Source organism: Schistocerca serialis, chromosome 4 (assembly GCF_023864345.2).
Source record: "Schistocerca serialis cubense isolate TAMUIC-IGC-003099 chromosome 4, iqSchSeri2.2, whole genome shotgun sequence".
NCBI lineage: Eukaryota > Metazoa > Arthropoda > Insecta > Orthoptera > Acrididae > Schistocerca > Schistocerca serialis.
Window position 1 is genome coordinate 857,001,405 of NC_064641.1, and position 22,531 is coordinate 857,023,935.

Here is a 22,531-nt window from a genome sequence, read left to right on the forward strand (position 1 = left end):
ATATAATTGGGAGCAATAACAAGTTTTGTAATAAAAGTCAGGCTATTCAGTGACCACAGCTTGTATAGTAAAGCAGGTTACATGACCCAAAGTGATGGCAGCTTTGTATGATGAATGTTTATACAGAATGAAAGAGACTGCTGAGACAGTTGCCTTTGTTTTTGATGGAGCAGCTCTGGGACTTGTGCATGTCTGTTTGTCTCTGATAGCTTCTGAAGACCAGAACACCAGTCCATTACACTTGGATTGCTTGAGATGGAATAAATTAACACTCCATGGACAATTAGCATGCCCTCAGAAGTATAGAGTGTGTGTGAGTGAGTGAGTGAGTGAGTGAGTGTGCGCCTGCGCCCACACAGTTGTTATGGCAGGATGTGATTGTTACTAAAACAAGGGAACACACATGTGAATCCTTGCATGCATGTTCGATGACAGTGGGTCTTTGTAGTTTGGATACTGGTTGATTCTTAAAAGTGGACTTTACCGATTTATTTTATTTTCTTATTTTATTTTATTTATTTATTTATTTTTTTCCCCCTCCTGCAAGCCAGAAAACCAGTTGTCATCTGTGCAGATTTGTATATTTCAGAAATTTTGTCTATATTGAGGCCTAGTTTTTTCAGTGACATTTTTCATCCTCATCTGCACAAAGAATTATGTAGTCCGTCAACAGAGGAAGTCGCTTACAAAACACTCGTTCAGCTGATATTTCAATATTGCTAGTCAGTCTAGGATCCAAACCAGATAGGATTGATAGAGAAAACAAGGAATTTCCAAAGAAGAGCAGCATGTTTCGTTACGAGCTCATTTAGTAAGTGCAAAAGTGTTACGGAGGTGCCCAGCCAACTCCAGTGGCAGATTCTGGAGGAGAGGCACTTTGCATTTGAAAGTTCAGAGAGCATACATTCCTAGAAGAGTCAATGAATAGATAGCTTCCTCCTACATCTATCTCTCAAAAGATCATGAAAATAAAGCTAGAGATATTTGAGCCCACACAGAGGCTCGCCGACAGTCATTCTTCCCACGAACCATTTGCAACTGGAACAGGAAAAAGGCGAAGTGACACTGGTACACGAGTACTGCCTGCCACACATCCCAAGATTGCTTGTGAAGTATAGATGTAGAACTCGTTATTGACTGGTTCTGTAGTTTGTGACATGCGTTTATCCCCCAAAACATTCAAATCACTCACCACAGGACATATGGAAGGTGGTTATTCTGGTCCAATCACAGTATCTTCAAGAATTTTATCAGTGTCTGGTTCTAAATGAGAAACAGCTAATTCCACATCTCTGAGTACTTATGCAAACCTTTGAGTTGTTGCTCCTAGGTCAGATTTTTTAGTGACTTTACTTTCAATCTGTATTTGTTTAGGATTGATGCTTTTTGTTGCAATGTAAAAGGTACAGCAACATAAAAGGGTGAGTGGTTTATTACATTTTGAAACACTGCCATCATACCTTTGTGGTTGTGGGCAATACATGGCGGTTATGGGCAGTGTGCAACCATGGAGGAGGATAGTTACTACACACGACTATTGAGGTCACTCTTATGTAGCTGCACATCAGAATAGAAAAGCAAGAGTGTGTGCTGTTTTATTCAACGTTTGACTCTCACGTTATCAAATTAATACTGTTAATTGAACAGTTGTTGTCAGTTGCTCATCTTAGAATTTACTTTAAATACAGGCCAGAATTTTTATATCTAAGTGCTTAGAACTGTTGCAAAGATCTCATTCCAAATCAGTTCATATTGGAGAATGTAGGAGTAAAAAAAAGTGTTTGTGAAATTAAATGTACTGTGGTAAGATATAGAAATTGTCATTTGTTTCAACTTCATTGATTAATATTAATACCAAAATCATTCCCAGAACTGTGTAGAAAGTATGATATTTCATTTTTAATGGGCTTAAGTAATTTCTTTTTCTTGAATTCTAGGCAGAAGATTACAACACTTCAGAGATGATAGAATCTCAGTTGCAAAATGTGAGAGTCTTATCGAGCACACCAAGTGAGAATCTTACATGTCTAGTGGATATCTGGAGGAATGCACAGAAGCGTGTTTATGCTTATTACGAATTATCTGCGATGGCATATTTCAGATATTTAGAACTGTGTGGTGACAAAGAGGTTTGTTCTGGTGCCGTGTTCTTTTTGACGTTATCATAGAGATGCTGATAACCTGTTCACTGCCAGTAACTGTACTGAATGTTCCTCTTGCAGGATGCAGACTGTTCCACTATTACAATAACACTGAGACTTTTGCGACTGATAGTGAAACACGCACTGGAGCTGCAGGCTGTGTTGGAGACAGGACTTGCTTCGACACCTACCCGCCCTTGGAAAGGCATAATTCCGCAGCTGTTCTCCCGCCTCAATCACCCTGAGCCGTATGTGCGGCGTCGCTTGTCTGAGTTGCTGTGCCGTGTGGCGGAAGATGCTCCACACCTCATCACATTTCCTGCTGTTGTCGGTGCATCTGCTGGTGGTGCACGCATAAGAAACATGGATGTTGCTGCATCAACAGCTAGTGAGTTGAGTTTATACAGCTGTTAATTTGATATTTTTTAAAAAAATCAAGGAAAACATATTATTAATAATGTCATGCTATTTGTTGGAATCATTCAGCTTGCCACAAAACATAGGCATGGTAGCATGCACGGTAGTAGTGGTGTAGGAGTAGGGGTCTTGTCTGGTATGCTAGCTCCTGCACTTTGTTCTATATATTATACACTGCTCGTGGTTGGTGGTGTTTGTTCATAAAACAGTTTCTTGTATACTTGGATGAGTATACCATCAACACATGTCCCTCAGAAATCTTAACTGGCAAAATAAATTGGTTTCTTGTGGCAGCTCTGGTTGACAGTGCAGCCACTTTGCAGGCTTCAGAAGTAGCTTCCCCGTCCATTGGTGGATTATGTTAAAAGCATTTCTCTTGATCTCCCTTTGATATGTTATTCTGAGTACTTATAAAGCCCTGATTTTTTTTTTTTTACTGTCATTGTTAACAGCTATCTTACTGAATTTGTATGAATTTCTTATTTTGTTAATAATGTGTGGTAAACTGATTTAACTCCCTATTGAATTTTCTAACCCTTCAGAATCGTAAATTCTGAGCTAGTTTTCCCCTCACATTTTTTCAGAGGTGGCGACACTTCGAAGCATTTTGTCTTGCTTACAGCATCTGAAACTGCATTATTTACAACAGAAGGCATTTCTCACAAATATGAAGTACATCTGTATAAAAGGGAGTCCGAGAAACAACACTTGAATACAAAAGTTTTGTCAGTAATGCAGCTAGCAGATATTTTTGTTAATATACTTCACATATTCACAGCTCGGCTTGCATTATCTTCCATTTTCATGGTGACCTTACCTGATAAACTACAGAGTGAGATGATCGTACTACTTCTTCTCAGTTAGCAATACATCTAATGATTTCATTTGTTCAAAAGAAAAACCACTCAAGAAAACTTGCTGGGCAGTACTTAGCTTGTAAAAGTACACAGCACTGTCATAGCTTTCAGAATTAATAGTCCTTTCCTCTGAAAGCAATGTTAAAAAGGAAGGGCAGGTCATTCATACCCAAGATTGGGATCCACGTCTCGTGAGTACAAGGAGAGATTATATTTGTGTACACTCATTCTCACAATAGGTGGGTCCCGCAATTCTGGGAACTGAATGACCTGCCCAACTTATCCCCCTTTACTGCAGAAAGAAGGACCTATTAGATTTTGAACTCGGAATGTTGTTGTTGTTCTTGTTGTATTTTGTACGTGCCTATCGACAGTGCCAGTATTTCACTTCTTACTTAGTTCCTGCTGTTTCTTTTATATGGCTATGCAACACCATATATCAGGAAAAGAGCACTCTCTCTCTCTGTGTGTGTGTGTGTGTGTGTGTGTGTGTGTGTGTGTGTGTGTGTGTGTGTGTGTGTGTGCGCGCGCGCGCGCACATTGGCACAAAATACTGTATCTGTACACCATTCCTCGATAAGTACACAGAAGAAAATCCATTGCTTTCCCACCTGTTATGCCTTTCCCACCTGTTATGCCTTTTCCACTCTAGTGGAGTAGACATTAACGTTTGTGATCAAATTTGGTCATATTGTCTGTTTAAAGTCCTACTTCACTATACTTCATCCCTCCCCCCAAAGCTGAGGTTTTAAGAGTGGTCTTGGACATTACAAACTGCCTAGTATTGACAAATTCTTATTCTCACAACCAAACAATTTATCATATAGGAAAGAATTAACTTCAAGCTAGATGTCTGAGCTAATAGGGAATTGGTAGAGCCTGTCTTCCTCAAACCTCTTTAACTATGTTTGATGTGTCCACTTTCACTGCCTTGTTAAAGAGAGAAACTGACTTTGGTACGTGACCGTGTTCTACACAGCATCTTTGGGGAATTCGAACAGCTGAGGCAAAAACATTTAATAGCATTTAACTAAAGTTATCAAGCTACCTGCCAGCACTGCTTCAGTCTTTTTTTATATCAACTTTTCTATGTCTGTCTGTTGGTTCGTGTTTGTGTTAAGTTGTCCAAACTTACTTTCGTGTCATTCTTAACCCCAAAATATGATGACAGACAGTGCTGAAGGAATGATTTTGTTGATTGACTGATGTTATGTGGAGTTTTGATGTATTATGACAAAACTCTGCCTATAAATGAAACTCACTTGTAAGGATGGAATGACGATATTATGAAAAGGATAGACAATAATTCACCATATAGCAGAGATTCTGAGTCATGGATAGGCACAGCACAAGACTGTCAAACAAGTAAGCTTTCAGTGTATCTGCGACTCAGCATCTTCACTGTATGGTGAGTAACTGCCTATCCTTTTCATAATGTTGTAAGTATTATAGCCACATTGCACTTGCAGCTTAACTTTCACTGCTTTTAGCTTTGTAGCATAAATCAAGAACACATCCAGTAATTAATGTAGCTTTGTAACAATTTTTGATTTTAATAATTCATGTTCATTTTAGTTACTAACATAGTCTTCATATATTGGTTGTAATTTATCTTCCAGAACTATTTGGATCCAGTCTTTCTCAGCCAGTAGACGAAAGTGTAGTTGAAGAGGATGAGGAAGAAGAGGAAGATGATGATGACGACGACGATGATATTGTGAATGAAGATGAAACGCAGGCTTCAGTGTTAAGAAACTGTTTTCTGGCTATGGTTGATACATTATCTAAGCAGGTGATTCAGAAGTCTCATCATTTAGTTTTAGCTGTTCTTATTTAATTATTACATGTTATGTTTTGTTCAGTATTAACTTGAGTTTAGTTTGTGATGGTGCTTGTGCACTTGATGGTTCTTATGTATAACTTACTAATGATAATGTAAAGTAAACAATGAGTTGTCTAGTGGCTTTATGGTTTCCAATTAGGATTTGTTGTGTTATAAGTTTCAATTATGTTTGTGTAACACAACTTTAAAGACATTTATGCCTTAGATACGAAGTTTATGCAATAACCACAGCAACTATAGCAAAAAACTGCTCCTGTCCAAAATCATATTGGTGGCTGATGATAATGAATTAGTCTGCTTCTACATATGGAAGAGACACTTTTCAAAACTCTGTAGGCAGTGAGAAATAGGTTTTTCAGGAAATGGTTATGGGATTGTGTGAGAAACAAATGCAGAAAATTAATGAAAATGTATAAGATTTGGATGGAAGGCTACCTGTCTAGAACTTCAACATCACAGTTGAAACATAGTGGTATAGAAGGTTTTTAGTAATAGTACTACCAAATTTATTCGGTGGACCTTTTGCAGATCATTGAATTTCTTAGAGAGAGAAATTTATGGCTCAAATTTAATAACAAAACACACAGAATTTTTATATACTGTGAGTAATCAGCTTATGTGGGACCACAACACAACACAACACACTGATGCACCATTAGAAAAATTTCAATGTGTTTTCTTTAGGGTTCAGTGATAAAAATTTATTATTGTAGGTTGTTCTCCAAAAACTGAAAGATGAATGTTTCACTTCACAAATATACATGTCTCTATTATTGACAAGAGGCAATATTCCATATCGACACAAATATAATGTAGGCGTTTTTTGACATGTCTGCATAAGGAAACAGTTTCTTGATATAGTGGTACAGCTATTCAATCAAGTGAACTGAAAATACACATGGGCATTTGAGTGGAAATACTTTTCCAAAGACATCTGTCGGGACAATATGTAAGCTGTCCCTATAGCCTGCAAACAATTTGACAAACAGAACTATTCACAAGAGGACAATGAAGCCAGGTATACCTAGTTTTTCAAAAATAATGTGCAAGTGATCACCTTTAGTGATGGAGATAAATATTGATTCCATTCCTACGCTTTTATGCAAAGAACAAGCACAGCAGAGAAATTTGAACAAATACAAGCAAATAATTATTTTCTATTTTCTTCTTAGAGTAATGTGAAATGTAAAACAGAAGTCCCAGCTTTTACGTGGTAATGCAAATTTCAGTTACCGATGATAAAGATTTATTCATTTATTTATTGTATTGACATTTGCCTACGAACATATGATGGCATTAAAGACTGACTGCCAGATGCAGATGCAGACATAACAAATAAATCACTTTCTGCAAAGATAGCAATGAAGTGCAACTGGTGTTTTATATGAATGTTTTCAGTGCCTAAAATACCATGACCGTTAAAACAAGAGGAAGGAGGACATATAATCAGATTACCTGTTAATTAAAACATATTTTCATGCTGCAGCTGAATGTATTAATCACCTGGACACTTTTGCATCTATTAACAAGGCATCATCAGTGGGTGTCATTTAAGTGTCTTAATTTCTGTACTGCTTTCACTCGTGTGTTAGCAGATTGAAAGTCAATCTTTTTCTATTTTTTGCATGTTATTGACATGCTAAAGTTGGAATTTGTGTGTTTCAATAAATTCTTTGCTTATCCTGTGATTAGCAAGCTAGATTCATTGTATTTATCCAAAACTTCATATCATTTCTGTTATATATAGCTGCAGCAGAAAATAGCCACTACAAGGAACTTATTTATTAGACACTGACTGTGAATTTTACTACTTCTTCAATGTCATTGGATTGTGTACTGAGGGAACTGAAAGTAAATATTATTGTTTTGGCCACAGAAGCATTGATAAATGAAAGAACTAATGAATGAATAAATTAAATATTAAGTTCAAATTTCATTGGCAGAGAGATATGCTGTATATCCTTACCACACATACACATTTAGCTGTGCGTTCAAGTTTTGTATGCACATGTATAGGGTGAGTGAGTAGATAGATTTCATCTTTTATCATTTAATGTAGTGAATCCTGTCTGTCACTGCTTTATCAGGCTACGCAGAATTTCATAAGATAGTTGTGTGGAATTGTAAGTGGCAGTTGTGTTAGTGACAGGAAAGAGTTACCCGAAATATGTGGAGAAAAGTGAGCAGATATGTGTTTTCATATATTGTGGTGTCAAAGCAGAGTACTCTTTGGCTTTTGCAATTTGTTAGCATATCACAGACAAGCACAATATAAACAAGGATGTATGCGGTTAAGTTTCTTAACATGTAATACTTCTGTTACAGGCACCTGAAGCAATATCACAGGTACAGCTACTTGTTCAGGAACTTCGGCGCATAACGCTGTTGTGGGATGAACTTTGGCTTGGCACACTAAGCCAACATCACACAGAAATTTCGCGTCGTTTGCAGCAGCTTGAGGTGGAAGTACACAGAGTTGACAACAATCCTGCATTGGACCGTGCAGAGCGTGATAGACTGATCGCTGAGAAACATCGCATTGTTCTTAAACCTGTTAGTATTTCTCAGATTAAATACATCACCCATTACATATTGGTTGTAGATTCTGACATTAGACTCACTGATATTGTAACAGATAAACTTATAGTTGTTATGTTGTTGCTGCTTCTCAGAATTGTTAGCTCTCCAAGGGTTATTTTTCTTCAAAATGTAGAACGTGTAAATTTCAATTTGCAGTAGTACTTGGTTAGAACTGTTTTTAAATCATTTTCATGATATTACTTCCATAATCCTGTTTTGGAACAAACATTTACTTATCTTAGCATTCACTTAGTTGATTTTGTCATTATATGGTGGCTTGTATGTAATACGTCAGCACCGTAGTAGTATTCCAGGGTGGTAATTCTTCTGGGAAATCTGGAATTCTCATAGAATTAAGATTTTCTCGGAAAAGTAAAGGAAATTTTGGGGAATTTCTGGAATATCATAAAATCTTAGGGAATTCTGTGTTTTGAGCTTAGTATTGAAATTTAATTTTATTAAGTTTTATAAATCACAAATTTTTAAAATATTAAATATTTTAAAGTGTGTTAATTATATGAATATTATTCCATATAAATTGCCAATGTTTATAAACTACGGTCAAACTACTGCTTCTGGCTAGTATATCTGGGCTGAGAAAAAAGAAAATTGTGACTGCTATGATGCCATTTCCCATTTCACTCACTGTTAATTTGTCAGGAGCTTCTAATGACACTACCTTCCTCCTCATACCTGGAATTCTCAAGAAATTTCTTTCTCTAGTTTGAGTAGCCACCTGTATTCTCCTGTGCCAAGTGGCAGCAGCATCCACAGAAAGTCAGTCTAAAGGCCAAACCGTGTGGCTATGTTTGTGAGGGACATTTGGCACATCTTCCCTACTCCTCAACTTACTCGTAATATACACTCCTGGAAATGGAAAAAAGAACACATTGACACCGGTGTGTCAGACCCACCATACTTGCTCCGGACACTGCGAGAGGGCTGTACAAGCAATGATCACACGCACGGCACAGCGGACACACCAGGAACCGCGGTGTTGGCCGTCGAATGGCGCTAGCTGCGCAGCATTTGTGCACCGCCGCCGTCAGTGTCAGCCAGTTTGCCGTGGCATACGGAGCTCCATCGCAGTCTTTAACACTGGTAGCATGCCGCGACAGCGTGGACGTGAACCGTATGTCCAGTTGACGGACTTTGAGAGAGGGCGTATAGTGGGCATGCGAGAGGCCAGGTGGACGTACCGCCTAATTGCTCAACACGTGGGGCGTGAGGTCTCCACAGTACATCGATGTTGTCGCCAGTGGTCGGCGGAAGGTGCACGTGCCCGTCGACCTGGGACCGGACCGCAGCGACGCACGGATGCACGCCAAGACCGTAGGATCCTACGCAGTGCCGTAGGGGACCGCACCGCCACTTCCCAGCAAATTAGGGACACCGTTGCTCTTGGGGTATCGGCGAGGACCATTCGCAACCGTCTCCATGAAGCTGGGCTACGGTCCCGCACACCGTTAGGCCGTCTTCCGCTCATGCCCCAACATCGTGCAGCCCGCCTCCAGTGGTGTCGCGACAGGCGTGAATGGAGGGACGAATGGAGATGTGTCGTCTTCAGCGATGAGTCACTTCTGCCTTGGTGCCAATGATGGTCGTATGCGTGTTTGGCGCCGTGCAGGTGAGCGCCACAATCAGGACTGCATACGACCGAGGCACACAGGGCAAACACCCGGCATCATGGTGTGGGGTGCGATCTCCTACACTGGCCGTACACCACTAGTGATCGTCGAGGGGACACTGAATAGTGCACGGTACATCCAAACCATCATCGAACCCATCGTTCTACCATTCCTAGACCGGCAAGGGAACTTGCTGTTCCAACAGGACAATGCACGTCCACATGTATCCCGTGCCACCCAACGTGCTCTAGAAGGTGTAAGTCAACTACCCTGGCCAGCAAGATCTCCGGATCTGTCCCCCATTGAGCATGTTTGGGACTGGATGAAGCGTCGTCTCACGCGGTCTGCACGTCCAGCACGAACGCTGGTCCAACTGAGGCGCCAGGTGGAAATGGCATGGCAAGCCGTTCCACAGGACTACATCCAGCATCTCTACGATCGTCTCCATGGGAGAATAGCAGCCTGCATTGCTGCGAAAGGTGGATATACACTGTACTAGTGCCGACATTGTGCATGCTCTGTTGCCTGTGTCTATGTGCCTGTGGTTCTGTCAGTGTGATCATGTGATGTATCTGACCCCAGGAATGTGTCAATAAAGTTTCCCCTTCCTGGGACAATGAATTCACGGTGTTCTTATTTCAATTTCCAGGAGTGTATAAAAAAATATGGTCATTTATTCTCTTTGTGTGTCACACTACAAGAGTGTCATGACATGACAACTCTCGTGGAGCAAATAGAAACTTCATTACTCCCATTTAGAAAATTTAAATGCATATTACGTAATGTAAAGCTTTATTCACCCCTGCCCAGAGATTAGAAATCTAGAAAAGTTCATTTGAAAAAAGAGAATATACTCTTCGTGAAAACATGGCAAGGAGGGCATTTTAATGCAGTCATGAATGTCTCACTGTATTCAACTGACTCATTTGGCACTATACAATGAAAAACTACCAGTGTCCTCCAGTCTGAAGATCGTTTTCTGATTTGACACTGTCTGTCAGAGACACCCATGTAAAATAGGAATGACTTGAGTCTACAAACATGTAGTGACAGATTGCTTGGGGATATGGGTGGTTCACTGTTTCTTACATGCAGTTTAACGCACTTGACAAAGCTATGTATTTCCCTGTGAAACAGGGAGCACAGTGAGCAAGTTTGGCATTCAAAAAAGAACCATAATTGGCTGGTAGCTGGCAGCTACCATTTTTTGAGTCAGTGAAGTGTCAATCACCAAGTTATTTTAATCAGAGTGTTAGTGTGGCAGTCAACAATGAAGGATCTCTGGTTAAAGTAGATGACAAGACCATCACTTCTGTGCTAAATAATGAAGACCAGTTAACCTCTCCACTAAATATAATCTAGGCAATGCTAAAACACTTCTGGGAACTTTAATCTGCCATATTTGTGACTAAAGCTACAGGTCCAGGATCTAAAATTGTTTATTACTGCGTGATTTCCCATTTGAATAATGAGCATAAAGAGATATTCCTCACCTTTCCAATCAGATTTGATACCAGGACCTTTGTATTTAAGACAAAGGAGGTCATTGTGATTACCTTGTTAAAACCATACAAGGATCGTCCATCCACAAAAGGCTATCACAATGCTGCCCTCTCCAGGTGACACAGAAAGACATGAATAAATGGTCAAGTGACACTCTTGTGTGCTTGTATACATGCGGAGACTCAGCAGTTACATAATGGCTTCACAAAGTATTGCTCATTGTTTAATTTGATCTGACTGTAAGAAACTCTTCCACTGATTTCTTTCTGTAAGAAATAAATGAAGCAATGATTCTAAATGAATGGCAAAAAATTATACACATTGTACAGTACTTATTCTAATAATATGGGAGCATTACCCTTATGTGCCACTGTGCAAAAAATTGTGAGGTTCTGGAAAGAAGGCTCCAGAGAACAGTGGGAAAGCATCTGACTGAACAACAGCATGGCTTCAGGCCACAAAAGTCCACAGTAGATCTCGTATAGAAAGGAACACCAATATGAGTGAGGCAGAATTCTGCTAATGGCATTCCGGGATGTAGAGAAAGTGTACGACTCTTTATCCAGAATTAAAGTGTGGGAGGAATTGAGGAGGAGAGGAGTAGAGAAGCAGATTGTACTGAGCATAAAATAATTATATGTGAGATTTGTAAATTGTGAGAGAGTGGCAAGAGAGAACATCATGACTGATGCAGAGTAATATTCTGAAAGAAGGAAGTGTACTGTCTTGGATTTTTTGTAGTGGTGGTGGATGATATAAAGACATAAATGACAAAATAGATAAGCTGATAATTTGATGGTGTGAGGGAACAACAGGGAGAAAGTAGGCATCTCTATGTAGGCATAACAAAGAGATATGTGAATGGCTTTATTAGAAATGTCAGAGGAATGATACGGAAACAAGTTTCCCAGAAAGATAAGGAGCTGGTGTACAAAACGTATTTTTTACCAACTTTGGCAACGAAGGTAAGGGAAATAACTAAGGTGTGAGAAAGTGAAATGAAGTCTCTGATTGGTTGACTAGGTGTAACAATAATGGGAAAGCTGAGAAATGGAAGTGTTAGGGACATAACAGACAAGGGTTTGTGAACAGAATGGATGAGAAGATGATGCTTACGAAGGTGCACAAACTGAAGGTAAAGGCGAGGAACCAAGGGAAAGGACAATGACAAGTCAATAAAAGAAGTAGAAGAAAGAAGAAATTCTATGGAAGAAGAATGAGCGCAGTGTTATCTTCTTTCTTTCTTTCTTTCTTTCTTTCTTTCTTTCTTTCTCCTTCCTTTTTTCAGGAGGTCAAGGGACATTGACAGAAATGTAGACTAGACAAGACCCATCATTTTGTGGATGTGCACAGTGGGTAACTGGTTTGGTGATCTTTTCTGGACATGGTAGTTGACAGCTTCTTTGAGCATCTGTTGGCTGATGCAAGAAATATCAGCATGGATGATGATCTGCTAGAAGAGCATATCTTCCTTATATTTTAGAAGCAACAGTAGTTTGGACTACTGCTGTTCTCAATGTATCCTGCACAGTTCAGTGTTCCATCAACACACATCAGATGTATAGTCATTGAAAGCTTCAGTTTCTTACATTGTGATGCTAATAATTGATATTGTTTGTCATCAATTGATCAGCTCCAACAGTTGCCACTCTCGTGGCCAATATAGAACTCACAAATGAGCTTTACTGGCAGTAAGGTAAAATCTGCTTTTGTTGCTAAACCCAACTTTGTTTCATTTTTGCACTAGTGTTCTAGCAAAGGGATTCCTATTACTGTGGGATAAAGGAAAAATGCTTAAAACAGCTAAGCAGGTGTATATCTTTCAACAATTACAGCACATCATCAGGGACAGATTGATGATGAATTTCATGTTTTTATGGGAAAGTCATTCACGATATTTATCACGTTATGGTGGCCATTTTGTAACAGTAACAATAATGTATATAGATTATATTGTAACTGTATACTTTGATCAGCCAGAACATTATGACCACCTACCTAATAGCCAGTATGTCCTCTTTTGGCACAGATGGCAATGCGCTGTGGCGTGGAAGCAATGAGATCTTGGTAGTTTCCTGGAGGAAGCTGGTGCCGCATCTGCACAAACAGCTTGCTGAATTCCTGTAAATTCTGGGAGGGAGGGGTAGAGATAAGCTCTGATGACACTTTCAATCGCATCCCAGATTTGTTCAATCGGGCTCAGATGTGGCGAGTTGGGGGGGCCAGCACATCACTTGGAACTTACCACCATTTTTCTTGAACCACTGCACCACATTCCTGACCTTGTAACATGGTGCATTGTCTTGTCGAAAAATGCCACCGCTGTCGGGGAAACATGATCATTATGAAGGGGTTTGTAGACTGCAATCAGTGTAGGATACTCATTGGCCATCTTGGTACCTTGGATTAGCTCCACTGGACGCATGGATGCCCGCATGAATGTTCACCAGAGCATGGTGAATCTGCCGCCAGCTTGTCTCTGTCCTGCATTACAGGTGTCAAGGAGATGTTCCCCTGGAAGAAGACCAATTCGCACCCTTCCATTGACATGAAGAAGAAGGTATTGGGATTCATCAGACCATGCAATACTTGGCCACTGCATTAATGTCCAGTGCTGATGGTCACGTGCCCATTACAATCATAATGGCTGATGTCATGGTGTTAACTTTGGAACACGCGTGGGTCATTGGCTGCTGAGGCTTATTGGTAGGAGTGTTCGGTGCACTTTGTGTTCAGACACATTTGTACTCTGCCCAACATTAAACTCGGATGTTAGTTCTGCCACAATTCGCTGCCTGTCCTGTTTTACCAGTTTGGCAAGCCTACGACATCTGAAAGAGGTGGCTACCCAACCCCATGACATCTGGACATGATTTCACCTTGGTTTCATCACGTGTTGAAGACTCTCACCACAGCACTCCTCAAACACCTGGCAAGTTGTGCAGTTTCTGAAATGCTCGTGCCGAGCCTCTGGACCACCACAATCTGCCCCCTCGATCACTCAGATAGATCACACGCCCTTCCCATTCTATACACAGACAGCACACTCACTGATATTACATTCACTGTGCTTGTGTCTGACTACCAGTCACTCCTCACAAGGGGGCCACTGTTATTGCATGGACGGGTTTATATTTTGATAGTAGATCAGTGGTCATAATGTTCTGGCTGATCAGTGTACTGATGTAATATTTTACCAAGTGTGAAATTATGACATTTTCTTGCCTTACAGCTAGTTTTTGTGCTGGAGCAGCTTCACTCCATCACTTCTGTACCACCAGAGACACCACATGAAAGGTGGTTTCAGGAGAAGTTTGGTGAGTATCTTGTTGTTATAACGAAACCAGTTGGCAGAGCATGAAAAATACAGTATTCTAAAATAAACTAGAAAAAAAAAATAATAACCAAAACATTGAAGGCCTACGAAGTTTCTCACAATGGGGTCCTTGCAGAAAAATTTCTCGGTTCATTGCCATGTCAAGTTCGGACAAAATGCCAAGCTTTAGATGACATCCTCCATCTTCATCAGAGGCTAAAGCTGACTGTCATGAACTGGCAAGGTTGCCTCTTTTATACTCCCAGAATGGCATCCAGTTGGCTGGCTTACAAGCATTGCTAAGTGCATGGGCAGTCTCTTTATTATTGAACTTGTTCTCACAAAGTCTAACTTTAGCTGATCTTCTGGTCACAGAACATTAGCGTCACCTTAAATACAGGCATTTGGATAAATCAGTAGTGGCAAATCACAACTTGTTAAATAAGCATAAGATTTCGTTTGAACAAACAAGAATAGTTGCTCACACTTAAAACTATTGAGACACTGTGATAAGAGAAAGAGTTGAAATTAGAACGCGCCACTTCAATCTGTGCCTTCATGGTATAATCCGGGCAATCGGATTTCATTTTGTGGGTATAGAAGAATCAGTTTTAGTCCCTGACAAAGATGATGGAGGATATTGTTGATAGCTTGGAATATTATCCAAATTTGATTCAGCAAATGAATTAAGAAATTTTTATGCAAAACAGTGAATGGATATTAATTTTTGGGCTTTGCCACAATGTTAAAGTTACATTGTTTCTGTCTTATGTTCATCATGCTCTTTTTCCAATTTCAGTGGGAAATGACTCTGCCTTACTTTTGACAATAGAGAATATTGAAATTTCATCAAAGTTCTTGACTAGTTGCAGAGTTATTAACTTACCATCAATGCTTGCTTTGTGACATTCAATGTGTATACCACAATTTGAGTTGCTGATAACTGATTGGCTGAATACTTTGCTAAGGTTGTGACGGATGAAAGCTTGCTTATATAAATGTTTGTTTTCTTTCCTTCAATGCCATAATTGTGATAAGGAACTGGACCATCCAGATTCAGATTGTGTGTGGTTTCTCTAAATTGTGTAAGGCAGATGTTGGGATGGTTATTTTGGAAAAGATGTTGCCAGCTTCCTACCTTGACCTGAACTTGTACACCTTCTCCAAAGACCTCATCATCAACAAAGTGTTAAATCTTAATTGCCCTTCCTTCTTTATAATTATGGCATGTGCTCACAGCAAACAGTGTCATTACTTGTATGATTTTGATGTGCATTACATCACTTGAAATGTGGCAGTCTTCTTTTAATGCACAGCTAATTGCATCTGTTATGACAAATGAACCTCAGTGCATATTTACTGCTATTAGATACTGTCTAACTGCGATATTAGGCTTTGATGGTTTTTCGTAGTGTCGTACATGACGATGTGTAACATTTAACGCTTCTAAGTGTGCACAATTTGTCAAACATGCAGTGTGATTTCAGAGAAGCACCATCTGCACAAAGTTAAATTTATCATTTCCGTATTATATCAAATGAAAGTTCAGTTCAGGAAACTAATAAATTAAGAGACTGAATTGTGGGCCAGTTCTTATATTTAATAGCAGAAATTAGTAGTATTGCTGGTACACATGCAAAAGAAAAAGTGATAGCACTTTCTAGCTTTTGGACCTAATAGTTCCGTCCTTTGGAGGGGAGAGGGAGGTTATTTGTGTCTGTCACAATAATAACATTTTGCCTCTTGCATTTATATTTTCAATGTCCTTGCCAGGAGGAACACTCCTCCACATCCGCATCCAATGATTCCTTTGGGCAGGGGACATGACAGTTGGCCAGTACCGTTGACACTTCAGAGGCTTGTTCAGATGGTGGTTCAGGGCGAAGGGGAGAGTATTCAAGGAAGAGGTACCTCAGAGTTCATAAATGCATTTAATATTTCATCTCGGATTTATGCCCCTATTTGTAACTAGCTGGTTGTTGGAGTATTTATTCACCATTGAAATTATATTTTGAAAGAGAACTTAAAAATTTGTTTCATACACGTTATATGCTACAGTGCTGATTTATGAAACTGTGCAATCTTTTTGATACTGGGAGGATAACTTACGTTCAGTTCTGTGGCTAATGTTTTTTAAATACTTAATACAATGTAGTGAAGTAAAATTTTTAAGCTCTGAAACCATGAGAACGTTAACTGATATGACATTGTATAACATGAGACTGATCACTTCATACATATAATTCTCTTGTCTTCTTGCAGGTAAACACATTTCAGCAGCCCTTACCAGCCTAAAAGAACCATCTAATCCGAGAAGACCAAATGAGTCATGGGCACCCATGAAACAACTTCAAGCTAAACTTCAGCAACGTGTTCAGAAACGTGCAGCATACAGTCTGCGAATGTCAGACATCAGCCCTTCACTGGCATCATTGAAAAACACTCTGATTGCTATGCCAGGAGTTACACCACGAGCTGGCACAATAATAAACATTGCTTCTGTTGATAATAATATTGCTATACTTCCCACAAAAACAAAGCCAAAGAAGTTGGTTTTCCATGGAAGTAATGGACAAATGTAACTATTGTTTAAAATTTGTAATTCGTGCTCCTTTGTTACTAATTAATGTGGAACTGAATTGACAATAAGTGTGTGTGTGTGTGTGTGTGTGTGTGTGTGTGTGTGTGTGTGTGTGTGTGTGTGAAGATTTGAGCTGTTGTACAAAATGCAAAATTTGCCGCAGGTACACATATCTGTTCAAAGGCCTTGAGGACCTACACTTAGATGAAAGAATCATGCAATTCCTTAGTATTGCGAACACTATGATGCGCCAAGGCCGTCAGTCAGATATGTATTATGCGCGCCATTATTCAGTCATTCCATTGGGACCACGTAGTGGGCTAATAAGTTGGGTTGATGGAGCAACCCCTCTCTTTGGATTATACAAACGCTGGCAGCAGAGAGAAGCAGCAGCAGCTTCACTGAAGACCCAATCTTCTTCTACTGCCACATCAAACAGTATGTATACAGAATATATTGAATAACTTTTTTATTTTTACTTGCATTGATGTCTAAGCTGTATGAATCCAGTTTTGTATGTACCATCTTTACTTCTTCCAACAGTTAAGTTTTAAAACCACTAAAAATGTGTGAAGTTTGTTTTATGGCAGTACTTAGGACTGAATACCTCTTTCTCCCAGTTAGGCTTAGCTTCTGTCCATGGTACCGTGTGCCAGCGTTATCTAATTATCAGTTTAATTTTATTATTTATTGGAGTCAGAAGCAGATACAACAGGCGGTAATTACCATTAAGAACAACAGGGAGAAAAGATTAGTAAGCAACACTACTGTTGCCCAAAATCTTGCAACATCAATTGCACATGGAGTTGCGAGCAGAAGATTATTTCTGTGCAAGGTTCAGGGCATAATTGACATATCAATAGGTGTTCCATGTTGTGTAGTTCTCTTCAGTCACAGTTGGTATCCACAAGGAAATGCCATTCCCGATCTTCCATCTCCAGATCGAATGTGGTTGAGTGACCTCCAAATGATGTAATACTATTTGTCCCCAGGTGGGAGGGTTTCTGAAGGGGATGGCCAGTTACAGATATTATCAACTGGAGAAATCCAAAACTGTTTCCTTGCTGCAGCTGCTGCTGTTTGCAACTCTGAAGTGGTCTTGGTGAAACTACTTCTAGGCCTGTAAAGTAATATCCGTATAGTCTGTTTTCACAGTGTGTGTCAATAGATATATGGTCTTCCATTACACATTCATCATTACATTGTTGAAATGTAATGCCTAAGTTAATTTTTCCAGAACAGAAATGCCCCATGCATCTGCAAATGTATATAATACAATCCCCTGCCGCATTTTTCTGTATGTGTCTGAAGAATAATCTCAGAAACCATTCTAGGAATTTTGGTGTGGATTTCACCAGTAGCTAGGCTGATTAACAAGGAAGGTTTGTGTATGTAACTTACTACCGCTACCTTAGACAAGTCGTGCAACCCTAGGTACTTAGTGCTACCTGTGTGAAGCTGGGACAGGTCATTAGTAACTTGTAGTTTGAGCTAGTGTTGTTTCAAGAAGTAAAATTTGTAAATGGAATGACAGACAATGATTTCGATTTGCACTTTGACTGTGATGGAAATTGCTTGTGTTAATGTTTGAATATATTTATAGAACATAATGAACAAACAGTTTTAGGCTACTTAAATTGTAATTTGTAAGTGTACGTATTTTCCTTTTACAGCTGCTCCAGGACAAATTATGCGTCCATCAGAACTGTTTTACAAAAAGCTTACGCCACTGCTAAAGGAAAAGGGAATTGCTCTGGAGAACAGGAAAGAATGGCCACCAGCAGTCCTCCAGCAAGTACTGACTGAGCTTATTGAAGAAACTCCAAAGGACCTTCTCTTCAAGTATGTTGTTTTATTCCTTAACACACTGCCTACATCATGTTCTGTGGATTAAATCAAAATGTACATAAATACAGAGAAAGAGCAATTGGAAACTACTTGTGTAGGCTGCAATATGCATAGCTATCATCAAAGACAATCTTTTAATATAATACTGGGAAGTCCTGTGTGGAATAATGTAAAGATTGAAGGTAACCATACACTGTATAGTCATATCGAGAGGTCAAAATTCACAAAACAGTACTGAAAACATTGCTGAGCCTTGGGCTATGTAGCCATGCTTGTATATGAATTTGTGTCTTAGTCAGTCAACTCTGAAGACAGATGTTGCCCAAATTCTGAACTGAGTTTTTAATTGCTTTTGTTCCTAGTGATCAATCAACTATATGGTAGAGTGGTTATCCTTACTTCCTGCGTTACGTATAAAAATAATTTTTGTTATGCTTAGAAAGTCTATAAATGGAGAGCTATTTAGAATGATCACTTTTGCTTATCGTATTGTGAACACAAATTTTCAGTCCCCAAATCTAGATAATTACAGATGATTAAATATAACTTTAATTGAATTGAATTTCTAGAAACTTAATTTAGGTTGGTAAAAAACAAAAATATTCTGCTGTGATTAGAAATAATGGTATTAGGTACACCTGTAAACCTTTTGTAATTATTATTATTATTTTATTATTTCATTGTGCCATATTTACCCAATTGTAAGATGAGGTTTTTTGATAAATTTGTCATTTGTAAAATACGGGGTCATTGTATAGGATAGTTACTACTTACAATATAGTGGAGATGCTGAGTCATGGATAGGCACACTGAAAAGACTGTCAGAAAATGAGCTTTTGGCCAACGAGGCCTTTGTCGGAGATAAAACACATGCATGCAGTGTGCGCGTGCAAACGCAAGTCACACACATATGACTGCAGTCTCTAGCTGCTGAGGCCACACTATGAGCAGCTGCACCTGATGGGGAAATGCAACTGGTTGGAGGGGGTACGGAGGAGGCTGGGTTGGGGAAGCAGAGGGATAGCAGGGTAAGGGTTGGGGACGGTAAAGTGCTGCTTGTGGAAGGATACAGGGACGAGATGGAGAGGGGTGAGGGCAGCTAGGTGTGGCCAGGAAGTTAGACGCGGGGTGGTGGGTGGAGGGGTTGGGGCACTTAGCGGTAAAGGAGAGGGGTAAAAAGGCAGTGGGTGCGTTGTTGGAATAGAGGACTGTGTGGTGCTGGAATGAGGAAAGGGATAGAGGGTAAGGATATAGACTAATGGAGGTTGAAGCCAGAAGGGTTATGGGAATGTAGGATCTATTACAAGGAGAGTTCCCACCTGTGTAATTCAGAAAAGCTGGTGTTGGTGGGAAGGATCCAGATGGGACAGGCTGTGAAGCAGTCATTGAAATGAAGAATGTTGCGTGGGGCAGTGTACTCAGCAATGGGGTGGTCTAGCTGTTTCTTGGCCAGTTTGTCAGTGGCCATTTGTGTGGACAAACAGCTTGTTAAGTCGTGCCCACGTAGAATGCAGCACAGTGGTTGCAGCTTAGCTTGTAGATCACATGACAGGTTTCACATGTGGCCCTACCTTTGATGGGATAGGTGATACTTGTGACCAGACTGGAGTAGGTGGTGGTGGAAGGATGTATGGGACAGGTCTGGCATCTAGATCATATTACAGGGATATGAGCCAGGAATCCAGGGGTAGGGAGCAGGAGATGTGTGGGTTTGGACAAGGATGTTGTGTGGGTTTTGTGGGCAGCATAATACTTCTGTGGGAGGGATGGGAAGGTTAGTGCGTAGGACATTCCTCCTTTCATTGCATGATGAGAGATAGTCGAAACCCTGATGGACAAAGTGATTCAGTTGCTCCAGTCCTGGGTGGTACTGAGTCACGAAGGGAATGCTCATCTGTGGCTGGATGGTGGGACTTTGGGAGGTGGTGAGTAACTGGAGGGATAAGGCTCATTGTTTAATATAGGATTCGTCTAACATTTACGAATGAAGCATTGGATATTGAGGTTTCCTACAAGTTTATTTTGAACAGCCCGTAAGGTAAGGCTAGGCAAACCGTGTTTGGGTTTGAATAGACTCGAGATTTCCTGACATGCTGAAGTGCTTGTTACAATATTGATCTTGCTCAGACAATCTCAGTACATCTGACTCACAGCACTAACGCAAGGGATACTTGAGAAACTGTGAATTAGCGATACAAGAGTCTAATGCTATGCCTAAAAATTGACAATTTTGTGAAATACTGGAGGAAATAACATTAAATCCTATCAACTTACAGACTTTTGTTGTATATGAACTGGTTCACTGCAAAAGTTCTCATACATGTATGGTTAATATGTACACATTTAGGCTGCTTTTGAAGTTAAGATAACATTCAAAGGTGAAAATCTTGTGGTTCAAAACCCATTACTTTATTCTGAAATCAAGTCTGTATTTTATTTATGAGAAACTCTAATAGTTTACCAAGTGGGTACTTGTGAATAAGAAATGCTGTTGCTGTTCATGTATTGGAATACTGGGGAAAAACGTTATCAGCTTTTAATCATAGTTAGAGCAAGATGATGACGTTTAGATGAAGAGATAAAGAAAATTAGTCTGGAATTAAATGTCTAAAATTGTTATGAAGATGTGATCGCAAGAATAAATTACAGCGGAAAGACTTGTTGGGAAGATAGTGCCAACAGATGTCACTAGACTGCAAGACAAGCGATAGTTTGAGAATTGGACTGAATTGTGATTGGTGTCTTTTATTCATGCATTAGTTGCTGTTGTAACATAGGTTTCTTCACCCTCTGGAAGAGATTACCATCCATGTTTCACTGTTGTTCAAGCACAGAACCATGGAACATTGCAGAGAACACAATGACACCAGCTTAGCTGTGAACTATGGTGAGTGCTTGGAGGGAGTAGTGTGCAGGCAGAAATAAGTGTTGCCAATCAAGGGAGCATATACTGCCTACTTTGGCATTTTATGAACATCTTCCATGTTTAAACTGCAGTCTGCGCGTGCGTGCGCACACGCGTACTGTGTATAGAGGGTGGAGAAAAATTGCCATGAAATTTTAACCCTGGATAGCTGATGCCAGTAGGAACCAAAATTACTAATGTTGTGTAGGTTGACAAAGCACCATTTGTAATCTACAAAAACTTGGCACCACGTGCTCCGATTGGATGTAGAATGACCCTGTTGCTGTTCGTCGGTTGACAGGCAGTGCTGTGGTTATTGGTTGGTTCCTACTGGCATCAGTTATCCAGGACGAAAATTTTATGACACAATTTTTCTCCACCCTGTATATTACTTAAGTAAACTCACAACTTTACCACTTTCAGAATCCTCGTTGATTCTGAATTTACTGAAACAGGGAAGTAATAATCAGATTCAGGTAATACTGTTAAGTGGCAGTTGTATTATGTACTAGAAAGTAATAACAACTTAATACTGCCTGTTACAATATCAAATTACACATCAAAATGATGTGCAACATCTTGTGTTTGTGTTGAAAATATTCTGGGAAAAATATTTATCTTTCCATCTTACCTCTAAATTTACGAAATGGCTAATGAAATACATGGTGGTTGCACTTTTACTCTTTAGAACAAAAGTTCATTCGTACTCTTTGGACGTAAGCAGACTTTAAAATATGTGGCCTGTCATTATTAACAATATTGGACCATACTGTACCATAGGTCAACTGTCTTACTGCAGTGCAGTGTATTATCTTAACAAATTAGGGACATTACAGTACTTTCACTGTAGTTGGTTTAATGATCAAGCCTTACGTAGGTAACATCACAGAAAATTCGTGTCTGATAGAACCA

The 22,531-nt window shown here is 39.7% G+C and overlaps 1 protein-coding gene across 1 annotated transcript in view; it reads left to right on the plus strand.

Moving 5' to 3' along the window:
- LOC126473496 (serine/threonine-protein kinase SMG1) overlaps positions 1 to 22,531 on the plus strand; it is a 353,891-nt gene that overhangs the window by 210,331 nt on the left and 121,029 nt on the right. Inside the window, exons 27-34 of the mRNA XM_050100581.1 lie at positions 1,938 to 2,129; positions 2,223 to 2,529; positions 5,035 to 5,207; positions 7,584 to 7,811; positions 14,202 to 14,286; positions 16,548 to 16,863; positions 17,030 to 17,304; positions 18,540 to 18,708. Coding sequence (XP_049956538.1) covers positions 1,938 to 2,129; positions 2,223 to 2,529; positions 5,035 to 5,207; positions 7,584 to 7,811; positions 14,202 to 14,286; positions 16,548 to 16,863; positions 17,030 to 17,304; positions 18,540 to 18,708 — 1,745 coding nt within the window. The remainder of the gene's footprint in view (positions 1 to 1,937; positions 2,130 to 2,222; positions 2,530 to 5,034; positions 5,208 to 7,583; positions 7,812 to 14,201; positions 14,287 to 16,547; positions 16,864 to 17,029; positions 17,305 to 18,539; positions 18,709 to 22,531) is intronic.